We start from the raw sequence: 18,672 nt of genomic DNA, 5'->3' as shown, positions 1-18,672 counted from the left end.
AAGAGGAATGTGTTGTGAGACATGAGAAAACCATCATCAGACCTTGTACTTGAGCCTTATCATGGACAGAAAGTCACACAGATCCTGCTGCAGCCTTGATTAACACACACACACACACACACACACACACACTCCCATCAGAACAGCTGATTGATGAAAGAGTAAATGAATCAGCAGCATCATCTGTGTGTGTGTTAAAGCACAGTAAATCACACACACACACACACACACACGGCCTGCGGAACAACACACATCTGCTCATTTCACCCGTGAGAGTCCTGTGATCATCATCATCATCATCGCTATTATTAGTACAAAAAACTGCAACCTAAATGGCCTCAAATTTATCATATTCTTTGTTTAAAGTGACAAAGGATAGAGAATTAAAAAAACAGCAACTTTAAACTTATAAACCACATTTATCTCAGCCCAATGAGTATCAAGATTAAAGCCGAGATTGTCAGAAAGCTGCGCGATGATTGAACGAAAAATTGTAGGGCGGGACTTAGTTCAATGCATCAGTAGCTGATTGGATGTTGAGATGTGGGCGTGTCTCTCACATGGAGGCGGATCTGAATGCCAGTCTCAAAATGGTTAAACAGAAACATATGCATGATGAACAGTTTCATAAGCTGAAAACTGTGAATGTGAGTAAAATACCTGGAGCATCAAACACCTGTTCATTCACCCTGTCCTCATCCATACTAGCTCTCTCTCCTTCAGCAGAAACACATACTCTGCTCATGTTTTTGGGCATGATATTCCTCAGATTTCTTAATATTGACTATATAGTCTGTAGTCTAACAAGTGCACTAAACAGACACGTCAGTGTGACATTATTATGAGTTTCCATTGACTGACTGTCACACTCAGTATGCGACACTAGCACGAGTATGCAGCAGACTGACCCTGATTCCATGAGAACACGAACAGAATACACTGCAAAGACTTTATTTCCTCTGAGGAGAGATTCTGAGAAAAGCGGGTCAGTCCCTGAGCTCCACAGAGTCACGCAGTGGCCTACATGATGATGGTTTCTGAGTGAACTATCCCAGGGTCACACACACACACACACACACACACACACTCACCTGAGGCTTGATGTGGCCCGGATGAGAGCAGTTCTGCGAGTCCTCGCTGTGATTAACCCGATCGGAGATGTGGATGCTGGAGGCGCAGCCCATCATTCACTGCGCGGATAGGAATGTTTCTCTCTCAGATCATCAGGAGATCGGATCTATCGAGTCTATCGATCAAACACAAACTCTGCTCATGTTGCTCTGCTCCCCCCGACCGACGCCGCGCTTCACTCGCGCCCGTTACTCCTCATCCTCACGGTCCGCTCACGAGCTTCGCCTCTTTTCTGGCGGATTTCAAGCTCCGGTTCGGTCCACGTCCATCTGCTCGTGCGCTTATTCTCCTTCGACCCGATCGCTCCGCGCGGCCTCTGTGTCTCTTCCCTCAGCCGCAGTCATCGGGAACCAACCGGCGCGTTTATTCCGCTCCCCATCAACAGGCTGAAATCTGTCCCGGACGCGCCGCGGGACGCGCGATCCGGCATTTATGACATCAAACGGGCCGTTAGATGAAACTCCGGAGCGGCGCGTCAACGCCAAAGCTGTATTAAACAGCAGCTGTCAATCAAGGGCCTACGATTCTGCCTCTCTTTCACGGGGACGGACGGAGAAAACCCACGGACGGCCGCCAGATAACAGAAGAAAAGGCGTTTGCGCGTCGCGAGTTTCCTGACGAAGAATAACCCGCGTTGAGAACAGCAGCGGCGCGAATGTGACAGCAGCAGATCCAATAAAAGCACGCGCACGGATTGACCTACAGCCTCGAATGACGTCAATGCAAATGAGCTGCATCGAGCCAACCAGAAGCCGCTTGCGCGCAGAGGGGCGGGGCTCGCGTGTGGAGGGACCTTTAAAGCGCAACGCGCCGCAGACGCGCAGGCAGAAAGGGTTAACTGAGGAAATCACAGCTGAACAGAACTTATCCTGTGAAGTAGAATGCCATACAAGTTTTTGTTGTTGTTGTTGTTGTTTTTAAATAAGTGAATTGCTTTAGGTTGGTACAAAGTCTAAAAATATTAATTAGTTAATAAACATGACCCTCTTACCCCTGCGATAAATTTGTACTCAGTTATATCTATAGTTTTTTAACCTTTGCAGAACGTTTCTTGTATTTGCATTTCATTACCTAAAAATAAAAATATGGTCAGCATGATAGATGAAAACAAAACCCTTGCGGCTCAAGTGTGTGTCTCTGGGCCATAGATGCATCTTCAGCACTGTGCCATTATTTTAGAGAAAAGTGTTAAACATCTCAATACAGTTTTTTCTTTTTCTTTTTGAGTGCAAATGAAACATCAGCTACAGTTAAAAACATATGATCCGTATTATTCTGATGGGTGTTTATTACTTATGTTTTGGTGAAGTGAATCTGCTGTTATATTCAGATCAGTCAATGATTAACACACACACACACACACACACATAAATGAATCAAGTTTGCAGCTCAATAACACATGACTGCAGCACACTTTTCAACCAGCCTTTGTCACTAATATAAAACATGCTGAAGTAATGGATTATGAAGGATTATGAATATGTAGAGTAGTAGTAGAGTAACAGCTGCTGTTCCTCTGGTGATCTGTAGCTCTTAAGTTCATAAAGCTTAAAGTCAGGCTGAATTCCAAGTGTATCTTTATTTGAATGGTTTGACCTGACACACAATCATGTGTTGATAAAGAGAGAATCACAGCACAAGCGCAACGCAAAACAATCAGCCAAGCGTCCGTGAACACGTCCATGTAAAGCAGCGCACAGCGTCCTGACTCCTGCTCTTGAACCACATCAGAGGCAGATGCTAGAAAACACTTCTGTGAAGGGAAAGTATATGCCACTACAATGCATACAGATATTTACATTTTCATGAAATGCTTACAAAATAGCTGAAATATGGCTATAAAAATACCTGAGTTTACAAATTAACACTTGGCACATCACATGTAGGGTAAAAAAGAAAATTATATAGAATTAAAATGCATTATATAAGAAGTCATTACAATTCAAAATATGCTATTTTTTTTGTTTGTTTGTATGTTTTTTTTCTTTTCATTTTGGTAAATAGGAGGTAGAAACTCTTCTTCTGTGGTCGTGGTGGCGTGGGGGGGGGGGGGGCTCTGCCTGCTTCGCTGGAGTCAGTCCTAAAACAGCCGGCCAGAAATGCAGTTGTTATTGAGATCACTGAGGTTTCTATTCATCACGTTCATCTGTGGCGTTTGCAAAAGCCCTGACATGCACAGCGCTGTCAAACCATGCTGAAATCTGAGCTCAATAAGAACTGCGAGTCTCTGGCAGACTAGAGGAAGTAGGACTGGAGCGTCCCGCGGCGGCGCACGTCCGTCGTCCAGCAGTGGAAGCCTCCTCCCAGAGAGTTAGCGTGACGGATGCTGACTTTAATGGTGTTAATACCTGCAGGAGCAAACACAGAGCACGTGAATGAGGAGTCACATCACAGCTGAAGATCAGCTCATCACAACAAGAGCCGAAAACAGCTCTCACCCAGATTCTCAAACATCTTCTGTATGGTCATCTCGTTAGCGTCCACCATCACACGCTTCTCGTCCAGCATCAAGACATTCATGGAGAGCCATTTGGATGACATCCACAACGGATGATCTGAGATTACAAAAATGCACATCTAGCCAAATATTTAACAGATGGACATTCATCTTCTACAAAATCTGTGGAAATATGAAATATGCATTTATCAGAGCAGTGACTGAGTGACATACAACATGACTCTGCACAATTCAATGCACATAGATTTCATTTGAAATATCTTTTGATTCAAATTGTTCATTTTCATGTTGTAGTTTGAACATCTGATTACAATTTTAATATATTAGATGCTCGGGATCTGTGTCTGTGTACTGGAAGCTTCTGTCACCAAGAAAAAGTCCTTGTGTGTAAACACACTTGGCAATAAAGCTCTTTCTGACTTCTTCCAGAGACGTTCATTTTTGACTCAAGGAACACTGACTCAGTTTTGAGCTCTGTATCAATATAAAATAACAACGTTAAGCTTGTGTTTAAAGAGTTAGGTGCTCTGATAGGATTTAAGGTTGTGTTTTGACTGAATAGTTTAGGAGCATCCCACCAAACTCACGTCAGACCTCATGCGCTACAGTGAGACGCAGCACTCAGGTACTCACTGTCTGGAATAAGAGGAGTCGGAGGAGTCACCACAGTCCAGCCGGCCTTCTTAAACATCTCGATCTGCAGGAGAGAGTCACCATCAGGTGAGTGTGTGTCTCTGCAGTGCTACAGATCAACACTAGGGGGCAGCACAGCACTGACCTGCCTGCAGGGCCGATCCGGATTGGACAGCACCAGCCCCGGGCCGATGATGTTAAAGGTGGCATCGATGTGCATGGGGTTTGGGTCTTTGAAGGAGATGATGTGGATCTTGTAGGTTGGGGCGAGGTGACGTCTCATCCACTCGATGCCCATGTAGTTTGTAACCTGTCAGTGAAAATGTGAGGAGCTGGAAGAGTTCTCAACACAAGCTGGAGCATTAGAGAGGAATGAGAGCGGATGTGTACTCACCTGACTCCTCTGTACAAAGATATCAGTGCCAGCTCTGATGAAGTCTGCAGCGTCGAAACACGGCTCGAACTCAGTGGTGACAAACTTCCCCTGAGCAGCCAGCTTATGTCTGTCCTCCACGGTGCGGATGGGGTACTCCTGCACACACACACACACACACACACACACACACACACTGTGAGTGCTGCAGTAGTGGTGTAACATGCATCTGTTTACACCCGTCTCTGTTCACACCTGATCGTACAGCTGGTCACTCATGGTGGGTTTGGGTGCAGTGGTCCACTTGGCTCCTCGTCTGAAGTACTCCTTGATGAGGGGCCGATACGCACGGTACTCGAAGAACCGGGCTCTCCAGGCCATCGGGGCCTCGATGATCTCGTTCCCCACCACGATCAGGATATCTCTCGGCATCGCTGCATACATGCCTGAGCAGAAAACAGCTGGTCAGTGTCACTGCTGATATCAGTGTGTGTGTGTGTGTGTGTGTGTGTGTGTGTGTGTGAGTGTGTGTGTGTGTATGTCAGTGTGTGTGTGTGTGTGTGTGTGAGTGTGTGTGTGTGTGTGTGTGTGTGTGAGTGTGTGTGTGTGTGTGTGTGAGTGTGTGTGTGTGTGTGTGTGTATGTCAGTGTGTGTGTGTGTGTGTGTGTGCGGTCAGCTCTCACCGGTGGAGGTGAAGTCCGGGGTTTTATACTCCACTGACCAGTCGATGGGTTCGGGTCGTCTCACTGTGACTCCCTCATGCTGGAGTATATTGCACATTTCCTCGATTTCAGCGACTGCTTTCTTCACGTGGTCCTTCGGGAATGTGTGTCCCCCGTGCTGCTGGTAGAAGGGCCAGTATTTCTCATACGTGTTGGCCTGCACACACACACACACACACACACACACACACACACACACACACACACACACATATCTGATCATATTAGTGCTCACACAAATGAACGATAATGCTGTTAATCTTAAGCACACTGCAGTTTTATTGTCTGATTCTTTAAATGAGAAGCTCTTTTTTAGGGTTTGTCATAACTTATGTCAGTGACGGATGTAATTTGAATCCTTAAAAAAAACTCAAGACAGATCCCTAGACTAACTGCTAGTTGGTCAGACTCGTTCTTAACACACTGACAGTGTTCATTAAACTGTATTCTGTCTATATTTATGTCCTGCCGTTGTCTCAGCAACAAAAGATGGTGTTTCGGTAAATGAGGGTTGTGTACCTTGACCTCCACGGTGAACGGGGGGACGCAGGCGTTCTCGGCTCGCCCTACAATCACCTCCTCGAGCGGGTCCCACTCGTTGAACGCGCACACGGGGCAGTCCTCGGGCGCGTGCTCGGTAACCGGCTCGTCCACCGTGAGCGGGAGCTGCGCGGCGGCGGAACTCGAGGTGTTGCGGAACGCGCGCGACGCCCATCCCGACGCCACGCGACCCACCTGCGCGACACAGAACAAGAAACCAGAAAGAGCAATGCAATTAATGCAGGTGGGAATTATGGATGCCTAAATCAGCTGAATTATTAAAAGTTCAAAAGTTCTTTACATGTTCTTTAATGAAATCTATTCTTGTCACTCAGAAATTGCTAGTAAATTACACGTGAAATTTTAGGTTTAAGATAGCACTTTCTTGGGAAAAAAATATTCAAATAACCTGTTTTATTTACATTTGATAAAAATATATATATATTATTTAAGCTTACAGTTCGTATAATCATTTTCAAAACATTTAGTATTTAAAAAAGTAATGTTTTTTACACGCAGAATTTCAACAGATTACATTACGCCCTGAGAAAAAGCGATGTCAGGCTGTGATTCGCGCACTGCTTCAGGACTGAATGAGCGCGTGCAGAGAAGAGAAGGGGCAAGGGCTCGAGCTCGATCGCGAGATTATAACGCGCACAGTCAGATCCACAGCCCGAGCGCGCTCTTCATGAAAGTGTGAGGATCTGTGATCGCTACAGCTGTGCTGTCACTCACTCACAACACACGATCTCCAGCTCGGAGCCAATGCAACATTATCTTAGAACATGATTTACAGTAGATTAAAAGACGAATATGTTGTTTATAATCTCACTCCACCTGTAAAAGAGAATGCAGTTAAGAGTTTAACACTGCAAATCAATGTTTATGATCAAATCAATCAGCTGTCATAACTGTATGAGGTCCCTGTGGTCTGTAAACGCATTCCATAAGGATCTGCTCGCGCACATGTGGCTCTTTACTCTGAGACGCGCGAGACTCACCAGAGCCCCGATCAGATGAGCAGCTTCTGCTCCACGGCTCCCTCCTCTCAGGCATCGGACTCGCAGCATGGTGTTCTGGTTCTGGTTCTGGACTGGAGCTCTCAGGCATGCAGCAGCAGTTCTGATCCGGGAAAGTAGGAGAGGCGCCGCGGGGACGCGCTTTTATAGTGCGCGCGCAGATGGCAAGGGTCGCCGAGAGAAATTCTTGTAGCAACGTGACATGAGAGAAACTGCAGCAGGAGGAGAAGATCCCTGACAGCAGCACATTCTTATCACTACCGCGTCTGAAGCGGATTAAAATGACGCAACCACGCTCGATTACATTCGCTACTGTAATTACTGTAGGCAGCTGCTGGGCAATAATAATAATAATAATAATAACAACATTCACTTTTACACGACGACCCTACCGCCCTCGAGGTAGGCTATAAGAAGCATTTATCAGATAGCTATAACAAGATAAAAAAGTAAAAATACGTAAAAGAATAATGTGTCTATGCATAATTAAAGAATGCATATCAATATTCAATTCAAGTTCATTTGTATAGCGCTTTATATTATACAAATCGATGCAAAGCAGAAAATTACTTTTGTACAATATAGGCTAGCTAATCAGAGGTGACTGTCAGTTAATGAACATATAGCAGAAATGTACGGAAAATCAATTAAAGATGTAATCAAACAGCAATTATTATAGAATGCAATCAAACTTATAGTAAAATTTGGTAGATCTGTATGTTGTTTCAGAGTTGGGATCATCTGAGGTCCTATAAATATAAAGCAGATCACATGATGAAGAATCTACAGCAGAACTTCTCAACCCTGGCTCTCCAGATCCACTCTCCTGCAGTTTACCATCTACCTCGATCAAACTCACCTGCCAGGAACTTTCTAGCCATCATGAAGACCTTTAGCTTGTTCGGATCTAAACTGGACCTCGAGGGCCAGGGTTGAGACGCCACACAGCCGAACCCTGAACCCGACCGCGAGCCAGTGCAGGATTCACTCCAGATCCTGGAGCCCAGTTTTGCACATTTTGAAATGTTTTTGTTGGTGTGCATTTGTTTTGGAGACCTCAGCTATGAGCACATCGCAACTGCACATAAAAAATACAAATATATGTGTGTGTGTGTGTGTGCGTGTGTGTCATGTTTTGAGCTCAGAAAGAAAACAATTACCAGGTTTATATTTAATGTGCATCTCTTTGTCATCTGTGTAAAATGCTCATTTAGAACAAGTGATCCTAAATGCTGACCAAGAGGGAAATGTTAGTAGTTTGGGGTCCAGATTAACAGACTCGAAGAGGTTATTAGTGTTAAGAAGGTTATGAGCAACAATAAACTACGTTATTCAATTAAACTAATAAAATACCAAAATAAAATGGTAAGATTTAGGACGGTATAGTGGTGGCGATCATATGCAACACATTACTGCTTTACCAAACAAAGCTTAGTAAAACTCGACTGTCAGAAACCAGGACAAACACAGAGCTGATGTGGCAGACAAACTGCAAGATAATATTTAAATAACACATTTTGTCATCAATGAGAGAAAAACAAGACAAAAGATCAATGCAATCAATGGATTTTCCTGAAACTGATGGTACGAGAGGAAAAACCAGAGCGTTGTACTTTTAGATTGAAAAGCATGAGATCATTGAGACACAAGCATGCCGTTAATAAAACAATCTCTAAAATATGTCTTTTGTTATGTGCAGTGGGACACTCAACAAATGAATGAATGTAAACCGCTGGAGTAGAGTTCAAGAGTCTGATTGAGTCGATGTGTGTATTGAGCTGAACCCTGGACTCATGAATGAGCTTCAGTCCTCCAGCCCTTGGCCAGAGTTCACACGCTCTTTGACTAATAACAGTTCCATCTAAAGAGAAGGCCTACATTAGAGCCGTAATTAGGGAATCCACGTCCACAGTTACTCCAAAGAGATCAACACGGATGAGTCCTCCAGAGAAAGATCAAATCATTATATCAGTGAACATATAACAGCTATAACAGTAACATACAAACACATCAGACCACAGTTTTAAATGAATATGCTAATCAAAGCACCCTGTCCCAAACTGTCATTCTGAGCAAACAGCTGAAATCACTAACTTCATTAAATAAATGCATGTCTGTATGTTTACAGCAGTATAATAATTAGTCGTCACTATACGTCTATAGCGCATGTTTCAAAGCAGCTTCACATGAATAAACAGAAAAATAACAGAAGTGATGCAAACCTCATCAAATATGGGAGAAATGCGGATTCTGCTGTAATGCAGCTCTAAACAAGAAAGAGTCATTTTTCAGATCAATTCAGTGTTGAAACAAGTCCATTTGAGCTAGAGCCGTCTCTACAGAAGACAATAGTGTCCAGATAAAGTTTGTTCTCATCTGACAGTGCAGTAAAATCAATAATCTTACTAAATATACATATTAGTCAGGGCAGAGTACAGAAGTGCTGTATTTACACACCGAGCACGACTGCCGCTCATCAAACTGCAAACACTGAAGAAGTAGGACACTCAGTGAATTCAGCTGAATGAGTATTCATGTTCTTGAGATATTGGACATTTGTACAGTGTGTGTAAAGTAGTGTTTCCAGTCAGAGAATAAAGCTGAATGTACAGCTATAAACCGTGTTTGAGAACTCGGATCTAAGTCACCTATTTTCTAAAACACATGCAGAATGCTATCGGTGCGTGGCTCCTCCCCCTCTCTATCACTGTAACCTTGAGAAGTTCAAATCTGTCCCATTCTAGCACCTCAAACACACAGCTGGCCCGCAGGACTGTCTACCGCAGTGCATGCTGGGAAACAGGCCTCTGTAAACATGTCTTTCCACTCATACATCTGCTGTGAGCGTGTGGGAGCGGGATGTCACAATTATTGGCTGAATGAAACTCGGCCTGTATTTCGATAGCAAGAGGTCATTGAGTTTTATTTTTCAGCCGGAGTAAAACAGCTGCTATCAGGAGTCCCTCGAAGAACTGATAGCGACGCTTGTCTTGACACGCTCTCGAAATGATGCAACAGCTCTGTGAATCCACCACAGTTCTGGCACTGGATCAAACTGCTTATATAAAGCCAAATCCTGTCAATGTTTATGTGAAAACAAACAGCCATACAGTGGTCATTAACTATATTTGACATCATGCACACTAAATATCAGTTTCAGAACACTGACTTTTACAGAGTTAAAGGCTCTCAACTGATCGACTGTCACTGTGCTCCGAGTAAGTCCAGCATTGATAAGAGTTCCTCCAACAGACTAACACAACTCAACAGCTTGTAATCTGCACTGGATTCTGTGTTTTGTCCTGATTAACTAACTATAGTGTGATCATTCAAGCACACAGTGAGAAGCAGCACATCATCGGTCAGTTTTGATGAACAGAACAACAGTCCTTCACTAAACTAGTCTGTCATTTCATTTTACTACATTTGTAGACAAACTGCAAAACATGAGCCTTGTTGCTTTTTATTGAATCAATTCAAAGACTCACTCATCCGTCGCCACTGTCTGGTGTAATATACCGTATAATAGCTAATGAACGAATCAGTGAATTAATCATTCTGTTCTTGAGATGAATCAGTAACAACACACCAATTCCAGAAGAAATGTCTCTTATTTAATTGAGGTTCAACAAATAAAAAACAGATGCAATATGGATAAACAAATGATAAAGCTTGGCTTATTGAATATCAGATCCCTTTCTATGAAAACCCTTTTTATAAATAATATGATATCTGATCATAATCTAGATGAGAAACTTGGCTAAAACCTGATGATTTTATTAAAAAAGACTTTATTAAAGAGTTTGCTGATTTTACATCCGAATTAGTTCTGGCTGCAGATAAAGTTTTAATAGTTGGTGATTTTAATATCCATGTCGATAATGAAAAAGATGCATTGGGATCAGCATTTATAGACATTCTGAACTCTATTGGTGTTAGACAACATGTTTCAGGACCTACTCATTGTCGAAATCATACTCTAGATTTAATACTGTCACATGGAATTGATGTTGATAGTGTTGAAATTATTCAGCCAAGTGATGATATCTCAGATCATTATTTAGTTCTGTGTAAACTTCATATAGCCAAAATTGTAAATTCTACTTCTTGTTACAAGTATCGAAGAACCATCACTTCTACCACAAAAGACTGCTTTTTAAGTTATCTTCCTGATGTATCCAAATTCCTTAGCATATCCAAAACCTCAGGACAACTTGAACAGAACAACCTTGTAACAGAAACTATAAACACTGATGCTTACATATTCAATATCGCACTGTCAGAGTGTGAAAGTCAAGACATATTGAAAACATATTTTAATAAAATGCAACGACTAATAATGTAAACAATAACAAAACGTCACGATTATTGTAAGCCAGCAGCTGTTTTCGTTTTTTTGGTGCATGTTGAAGACCAGACCAGAACCGAACAGATTTGCGCTCATAATCGCGTCCGTCTCGCTCCGCCTTCAGCAGAACAGAAACAAAGAGCGTGGAGCTGCTGCACTCTTCAGCTCGAGCTCTGATCTGATCTTGTGTGGTTTGTTAAAGTCGCGCATCATCGAGTGAAAGATGTTGCTTCTGTCGCTGCTGCTGATCATCGGTCCTCTTGTTCTCACGGTGTTTTTCCCGTATTTCTGGACAGATCTTGTATATCACACAGACCTGTTGCGCATTTTACTCAAGTTCGTGTCCCGCAGAAGAAGGCGACCCCTGTTTTTGGCTTTGGACCGGTTTTTGGAGCAAGTCGAAACGCGCCCGAACAAGGCGTTTATCGTTTTCGAGAATAAACGGTACTCGTTTAAAGACGCAGACCGAGAGAGCAACCGAATAGCAAACGCGTTACGGGTCGCGTCGGTTCTACGTCCGGGGGACACGGTGGTTCTGTTCATGCAGAACGAGCCTGCGTTCATCTTCTGCTGGCTCGCGCTGGCCAAGCTCGGCTGCGCATGCGCACTCCTCAACAGCAGCATCCGCGCGCGGAGCCTGATCGCGTGCGCGCGCTGCTGCCGAGGCGCCACCGTCCTGATCGCGTCCGAAGGTGAGAAACAAACAAACAAACAAATAAATAAACAAACAGCCTCCATAAACTAAGAAGAGAGCTGGGCTCAGTGTAGCTATCAATAGTTCAGACTTACTTAGATTTTGCATTTAAAATTTGAGGTTTACTCTTCTGTATGTTCTTAAGAATGTTTTAATCATTTTGGACTGTTAATGCAAATAACCTAAATTAAGTAAAAATGTAAAAATTTATTAGGTTTGTTAATATTCTACTCTCATTTTACACTAGGTGCAAAAAGTATTAAAACCCAGGACCTTAATGACAAAAATGATTCCCAGTAAAGCAGTAATATTTAATCATATAGTGCCTTTTAAGTATAAATCATGCATTCTTCGTTAAAAGGCTTTCATTCTGTTAACAAGTATTCAGATTTTTGCTATTTTGAAAATTGTGAACTATTTTCCACCTGATGACAGCACTATGTCAGACTATAGCTAATGAAGCTAATTAACCCTCACTTTCCCCTGTTTTCTGCTCATGCTGAGAAATAAAGACTACAACTCTATCCAAGACTGTAATAATCAAATAAATAAATGAATAAATAAAATATGCTTAGCATTTAGTATATGGAAAATAATAGATTTTTGTACCTGCAATGGCATTATGTAAACAAACAGGCATTTAAAGGGTTAATACAGTCCTGAGAATGAATTCATTTTGATCGTTATGATCGAGTCTGCTGCTGGTGAAACCATCTGTGCTAGTGAAAGCAGCAAAAAAAGGATCTCTGTGTAACTTTCTGAAACCGACACAAAAGGGTTAAGAGCAATAGTAGTTCCCATATATGCCTGACCCTAACCCATACATGGAAGATTCCACAGAACCAAGATACTGCTCAAATAGTTACTAGAGTTATTGTTATTAAATGATAAGGATAGCTGTATTGGTGTGTTGTGATGTGTGTGTGTGTGTGTGTGTGTGTGTGTGTGTGTGTGTGTGTGATGGTGGGGTTGTGCTCATCTCAGAGCTGCAGGGAGCCGTGGAGGAGGTGTATGAAGACCTCATGCAGGAGGGACTGACCACGATCTTCATCACGGCTGAAGAGCTCCGATCATCATCAATGAAGAGTTTGATCCGAGCGGCGCAGGAATCCTCAGACGCTGATGTTCCTCAGACGCTCAGAGCAGACGTGTCCTTCACATCTCCGGCCGTCTACATCTACACGTCTGGAACCACAGGTGTTCTTCCGCTTCCATCATATTTTCATTTTAATGTCAGTTCAAGGGTCTATATAGTTTTTATTTACTTTTACTTCAGTTTCAGCTATTTCAGTACAAGTTCAACTAAATTAAATTGAGAAATATTTTTGAGGTAACTAGCTGAATAAAAAGAGTTTTAGTTTTTTCAATTTTATTTCAATTAACAAACAATGTCTTCTCCATGGTTTAAGTTTACCACACTAACCCTGCTAGTCTTACTGTGCTGAATGAAGGAGGATCTGAATGAGAGACAGTAATGCTGCTGCTACAGAGAAACACAGAGAACATTTGCTTGTTTTCAAACTGGAGGATGAATCAGAAGTATTTGATGTGTCTTATCATCTGATTTGTAGTGGAAGCAGAATCTGTAAGCAGTGACTGGAAAATAAAGGAGTGTGAAGGGGTTAATAATCCTCTGTCTGGCAGTAACTGGTGTGTGTGTGTGTGTGTGTGTTTCAGGTCTTCCTAAAGCAGCAGTGATCACTCAAACACGTCTCCTCGCTGCTCTCGCTGTGCTGGCGTCAAACGGTGTAACAGATTCTGATGTGATTTACGTCACTCTTCCTTTATATCACACTGCAGGCTTCCTCGTGGGCTTCATGGGCTCCATAGAGACAGGTGTGTGTGTGAGAGAGAGAGTGTGTGTGTGTGTGAGAGAGAGTGAGTGGGTGTGTGAAAGAGTGTGTGTGTGTGTGAGTAAGTGCTTCATAAGTGTGATCAGGAGCTCAGAGCATAATTTCCTCTCTCTCCTGTGAAAGAGCTCTTTGTGTTTGACTGTAAAGCAGCAGAAATTCACAGGAATGTTCCTCTTTAACCGGGTTAAAGGTCGAGTCACTCTCACACTCAAGCACACACACACAGATCTTCATGTCATATTCTCTTATTGCTGTTCACACCACAGTCCTGTTCTGGATCAGAATAATCCCAGTTTCTCTCATTCTCAGGTTCTACTATAATTTTGCGCCGGAAGTTCTCTTCGTCTCAGTTCTGGGACGAGTGTCGGGCTCATAATGTGACGGTGATTCAGTACATCGGCGAGGTTCTGCGTTATCTGTGTAACACACCGCAGGTACAGATCATCAACACACACCTGACAAATACAGTTCCAGCTTCAGTGTGTGATAGTGAGTGTTGGTTTACATCCGTGTATCGTAAGAGTCCATTAGATTACAGTGTTTATATCAGCTGACTGTGAAACACTGAGCAGATTTAGAGAGCTGGCAGCTCAGCGTGGTCACTGAGGCCATGTGTGTGTGTGTGTGTGTGTGTGTGTGTGTGTGTGTCATACAGCTGTTACTCTCTGAAACCTGATCCCAGCACAGCTGGTTGGTTTAAATAGCTCTAACTCTTCCTAGCAGGAGGAGCCGGCGTGTCGCTCTCTCTTCTCAGGAGAGTCACACACTTGTTTGCGATCAGATGTCAGGTTTGGGTGTTTTATTTCCTGACCATTGAGGTTTCGCAGGTAAATTGTAAATATTCTTACTTTGGTCATTGAAACCAGATCCTGAAAACCACATGCGCTCATATGACTGAGCCATCAGCCAATCAGAGCATCCGTTAATCTCGGAATAGCTGCTGGCCTTTACTTGGAATACCGCAGTGAAAGTGATCTCCTGAATGCATCACGCCACGAGGAGATCACGTTTTATTCCAAGTTTCGCTGTGCACTGAACTGTAAATTCCCGCACAAGTGTTTCCACTCATCCGAGTGCAGGAATCACATCATCTATAAATTGTTATTGATCTGAGCGGTTCTCAGTAACACACAGATGTTAGCTCTAGTGTTGTTAGTGATTCACTGGTGTTTTCTAGAGAGCGAGCGATAAGGAGCACGCCGTGCGTTTGGCCGTCGGGAACGGGCTCCGCTCAGACGTATGGAGGGAATTCCTCAAGCGCTTCGGTCACATTCAAGTTCGGGAGTTTTACGCCTCCACAGAGGGAAATGTGGGTTTCGTGAACTACGCTGGAAAGATCGGCGCTGTTGGACGGGTCAGCTTTCTGCACAAGGTAAGGCTGTACGACTGGAACCACGTGACTCTCTGTCCTTCAGCTGAAAGCTCTGATTGTCAGTGTGTTTTTCTCTTGTCGCACAGAAACTGTTTCCCTATACTCTTATTCAGTACGACACAGAGCATGACGAGCCGGTGAGAAACTCCAGAGGTCTGTGTGTCGAGGTGCCTAAAGGTCAGAGGTCACACATAAACATGAAACACACTCGACCCTCTGTAGAGTCCCATATAAAGAAGAGCACTTCATGTTACAAACCACCTAGACTTTATTGGTACTGACAGACTGAGCTCTTCAAACCATCCCTCTGAAGACCCAAAGTCCTCACATCATATTAAAAGGAAACATCAGATTATTTTTAGATACGTCAGCTTCACTAGTTGTTGCTGATTAAACTAGACAAATATGATTTTAATATTTAACTTTTTTGACATTTGACAAATCAGTTTAAACCTTTGATCTGGAGGTTTCTTTAATCTGATCATGTTCTTAAATTGTCCCTTAAAGTCTCTTTAACACTGAATGAGCTTCTGTGTGTGTGTGTGTGTGTGTGTCTGTGTGTGTGTGTGTGTGTGTGTGTGTGTGTGTCTGTGTGTCCTGATGTGTTTCTCCAGGGCAGACCGGGCTGCTGGTGTCCAAGATTACAGAAATTGCTCCTTTTGTTGGTTATGCACAAAATGAGCAGCAAACAGAAAAGAAGAGGCTGCGTGATGTTTTAAAGCACGGTGATGTCTATTTCAACAGCGGTGATCTGCTAAAGATCGATCATGACAACTTCATCTACTTCCAGGATCGAGTGGGAGACACATTCAGGTATTTCCTTAACATCATGCTTTCAGAGATCAGATTAAGTGAATCTGCGAGGTGATTGGTGGAGGCTGAAGTGAATCTGCGTGGTGATTGGTGGAGGCTGAAGTGAATCTGCGTGGTGATTGGTGGAGGCTGGAGTAAATCTGTGAGGTGATTGGTGGAGGCCGGAGTGAATCTGTGAGGTGATTGGTGGAGGCTGGAGTGAATGTGAATCTGTGCAGATGGAAGGGAGAGAATGTGGCCACCACTGAAGTCTCTGACATCATCAGCTTGCTTGACTTTGTAGAAGAGGCAAACGTCTACGGAGTTCGAGTTCCAGGTTTGCTATAGCAACGTTTACTCTGAATGTCTTTCCTCACGTGTGACATCACTGACATTCCTTTATATGTTTGTGAAGGTCACGAGGGACGGATAGGAATGGCTGCAGTAAAATTGATGGACGGAATGGAGTTTGAGTGCAAAAAAACATTTGACCACGTCTGCAGGTTCCTGCCTGTTTACGCTCGACCTCGTTTTATACGCATTCAGGTAAAATTGATGATAAACCAGTTAGCACTAGTCTCCTGCACACACATGATGTGTTGTTTCTCTCCAGAGCACAATGGACGTCACCGCCACCTTTAAACAGCTGAAGCTGAAGTTGGTGGAGGCCGGATTCAATCCCAGCATGACGACTGATTCGCTGTACTTCCTGTGTGAGCGTGAGAGGACGTACATCTCACTGACCCCCTTCATTTACCAGCAAATCCTGTCTCACAGCATCAAACTCTGACTTCTCTCTCCTGTGCTAGTATTACTATTGTTGTTAGCTGAACTATCTCAAAAATATTTTACTGAAGTATTAAAGAGGCACTGATTCCGCTTTTTAAAAAACCTGATCAGTATCACATTTTGCTAACCAAGTCATGTATATTTGTGCTGAGCTGTTACATTTGTTGCCCTTTACGAAGCTTGTGTCAACAACATTTCAACATGGAGTCTATTAAATCCATGTGATCTATGATTCTTGAAGATTTTCCTTATTCTAGTATGTAATAATGTTTGTTTTTAACTATTTTACTGGTTAAAATAGATATTGCATTAAAGTTTTTTTTTATGAATCAATGTTTGGTTTATTTTGTTTATTTTAGTGCTAATACACCTAACTGATTTAATTACTTTGACAATTACTTTTATTTCTGTTAGATAAAATAAGTGGGATTTTGATATAGAACTGTTCACCACAGTTAGCCGAGCTGACAGACAGTTCGAGTCACTAGAGAATAGCTCAAAAGTCTGTTTTGCCATTTAAATTCATCCATTTCACAAGGGCAATGAAAAATAAGATATGCTGAGAAAGATGTTATTTGTGAGCAAAAAACAAGGCTCTAAGTGTGCTAACACAAAATAAGATAAAATAATCCCTGCATTTGTGCCTGTATTTTTATCCCTTGTTATGTTATGACCCAAGTAACCAAATTAATGGTTCTTTTCACAGATTAAGCAGTGAGGTCTGGTAATAGACTAAATATTATACTGAACAGTACAATCAATGTAACATTCACTATTGGGCCAGTAGTGAAATTAAAGGACAACATCTTGACATGAAGCAAAGTAACAAACAGACAGAATTTTCTTTGCAAAGATGTTATACAGTATGTGAGTATTCAAAAAATAATAATCCTGTATGGATCAAACATTTCAAAAAATTTTGTGTAAATTAATAATAAAACAATTAACAATAATACAAATGATGAAAACAAGAAGCCCTGTTGAAATTAGAAATTTATTTGTCAAAAATAACTTAAAATTATTGTTGCAGATGTGAATGATAATTAATACGCACCAGGTTTTTAGACCAGAAACATTTCACAAATAAACCCCAGTGTACTAACTTATAGCTACTCCTTCCTCTCCTCCTAACCTCCTCCATCCTCACCTCCTCCTTCCTCTCGTCCTCACCTCCTCTCTCCTCTCCTCACCTCCTCTTCTCCTCACTCCTCCTCCTCCTTCATCACCTCCTCCTCTCCTCTTAACCTCCTTTCTCACCTCCTCCCTTCCTCACTCCTCTCCTCAACCCCTCCTTCCTCCTCTACTCACTACTCTCCTCCTTCCTCACCACATCACCTCCTTCTTCCTCACATCCCCACTCCTCTCCTCCTCCTTCCTCACCTCCTTAATCCTCTCCTCCTCCTTCCTCAACTCCTCCTCCTCTCATCCTCCTTCCTCAACTCCTCACTCCTATCCTCCTCACCTCCTCCTTCCTCTCCTCCTCATTCCTCTCCTCCTTCCTCACATCCTCAATCCTCTCCCCTCCTTTCTCACACCTCTCCTCCTACTTCCTCTCCTCCTCACTTTCTCCTTCCTCTCCTCCTCACTCTTTTCCTCCTCCTTCATCATTCCTCTCCTCCTCCTTTCTCACACATCTCCTCCTCACCTTCTCCTTCCTTTCCTCCTCACTCTTCTCCTCCTCCTTCATCACTCCTCTCCTCCTTTCTCACACCTCTCCTCCTTCCTCTCCTCCTCACCTTCTTCCTCTCCTCCTCACTTCTCTCCTCCTCCTTCCTCACTCCTCACCTCCTCCTTCCTATCCTCTTCACCTTTTCCTTCCTCTCCTCCTCACTCTTCTCCTCCTCCTTCCTCACTCCTCTCCTCCCCCTTCCCCACCTCCTCACTTCTCTCCTCCTCCTTCCTCACTTCTCACCTCCTTCCTTTCCTCTTCACCTCCTCCTTCCTCTCC

General features: G+C 43.1%; 3 protein-coding genes across 5 annotated transcripts in view; 1 reads left to right on the top strand and 2 right to left on the bottom strand.

The window, feature by feature from the left end:
* Positions 1-2,003, bottom strand: part of LOC113118440 (high affinity cAMP-specific and IBMX-insensitive 3',5'-cyclic phosphodiesterase 8A-like) — a 12,630-nt gene extending 10,627 nt beyond the window's left edge. For both annotated transcript variants that reach the window (XM_026287596.1, XM_026287598.1), the window contains exon 1: positions 1,092-2,003. In XM_026287596.1, the coding sequence (XP_026143381.1) occupies positions 1,092-1,187 (96 nt within the window). In that variant the 5' untranslated portion in view covers positions 1,188-2,003. The remainder of the gene's footprint in view (positions 1-1,091) is intronic.
* A 688-nt stretch (positions 2,004-2,691) lies between these two features.
* On the bottom strand, positions 2,692-7,014 carry LOC113118439 (glycine amidinotransferase, mitochondrial). The gene is made up of 9 exons (XM_026287595.1): positions 6,859-7,014; positions 5,837-6,052; positions 5,279-5,474; positions 4,851-5,041; positions 4,617-4,754; positions 4,368-4,532; positions 4,223-4,286; positions 3,570-3,686; positions 2,692-3,479 (listed from the first exon to the last, which is right to left on the bottom strand). Exons 1-9 carry the CDS (start codon positions 6,925-6,927, stop codon positions 3,367-3,369), a joined length of 1,269 nt encoding a protein of 422 aa, XP_026143380.1. The 5' UTR covers positions 6,928-7,014; the 3' UTR covers positions 2,692-3,366.
* A 4,308-nt stretch (positions 7,015-11,322) lies between these two features.
* Positions 11,323-17,025, top strand: zgc:158482 (hsFATP2a_ACSVL_like domain-containing protein). 2 transcript variants are annotated; one of them, XM_026287594.1, is made up of 10 exons: positions 11,323-11,916; positions 12,903-13,115; positions 13,596-13,754; positions 14,081-14,205; positions 14,949-15,143; positions 15,230-15,320; positions 15,758-15,956; positions 16,175-16,272; positions 16,351-16,481; positions 16,582-17,025. In XM_026287594.1, the coding sequence occupies exons 1-10, from the start codon at positions 11,448-11,450 to the stop codon at positions 16,723-16,725; spliced, it is 1,824 nt and encodes a 607-aa protein (XP_026143379.1). In that variant the 5' UTR covers positions 11,323-11,447; the 3' UTR covers positions 16,726-17,025. The 2 variants fall into 2 exon arrangements, with proteins under 2 accessions (XP_026143379.1, XP_026143378.1); XM_026287593.1 differs by having other exon boundaries at positions 11,325-11,916; positions 16,549-17,025.
* The last annotated feature ends 1,647 nt before the right edge of the window (positions 17,026-18,672 follow it).

The sequence above is a fragment of the Carassius auratus genome, chromosome 18 (assembly GCF_003368295.1).
Source record: "Carassius auratus strain Wakin chromosome 18, ASM336829v1, whole genome shotgun sequence".
Classification (NCBI taxonomy): Eukaryota; Metazoa; Chordata; class Actinopteri; order Cypriniformes; family Cyprinidae; genus Carassius; species Carassius auratus.
The sequence above is the reverse complement of the archived record's forward strand: the minus strand, read 5'-3'. Positions and strand labels throughout refer to the sequence as shown.

Coding starts and splice junctions, on each gene's coding strand:
- zgc:158482 (XM_026287593.1), top strand. CDS start 11,448: ATGTTGCTTCTGTCGCTGCTGCTGATCATCGGTCCTCTTGTTCTCACG. Junction 11,917..12,902: donor CGTCCTGATCGCGTCCGAAG/GTGAGAAACAAA, acceptor TGCTCATCTCAG/AGCTGCAGGGAGCCGTGGAG. Junction 15,321..15,757: donor GTGTGTCGAGGTGCCTAAAG/GTCAGAGGTCAC, acceptor GTGTTTCTCCAG/GGCAGACCGGGCTGCTGGTG.
- LOC113118439 (XM_026287595.1), bottom strand. CDS start 6,927: ATGCTGCGAGTCCGATGCCTGAGAGGAGGGAGCCGTGGAGCAGAAGCT. Junction 6,053..6,858: donor CTCATCTGATCGGGGCTCTG/GTGAGTCTCGCG, acceptor TGTGTCGCGCAG/GTGGGTCGCGTGGCGTCGGG. Junction 5,475..5,836: donor CGTTCACCGTGGAGGTCAAG/GTACACAACCCT, acceptor GTGTGTGTGCAG/GCCAACACGTATGAGAAATA.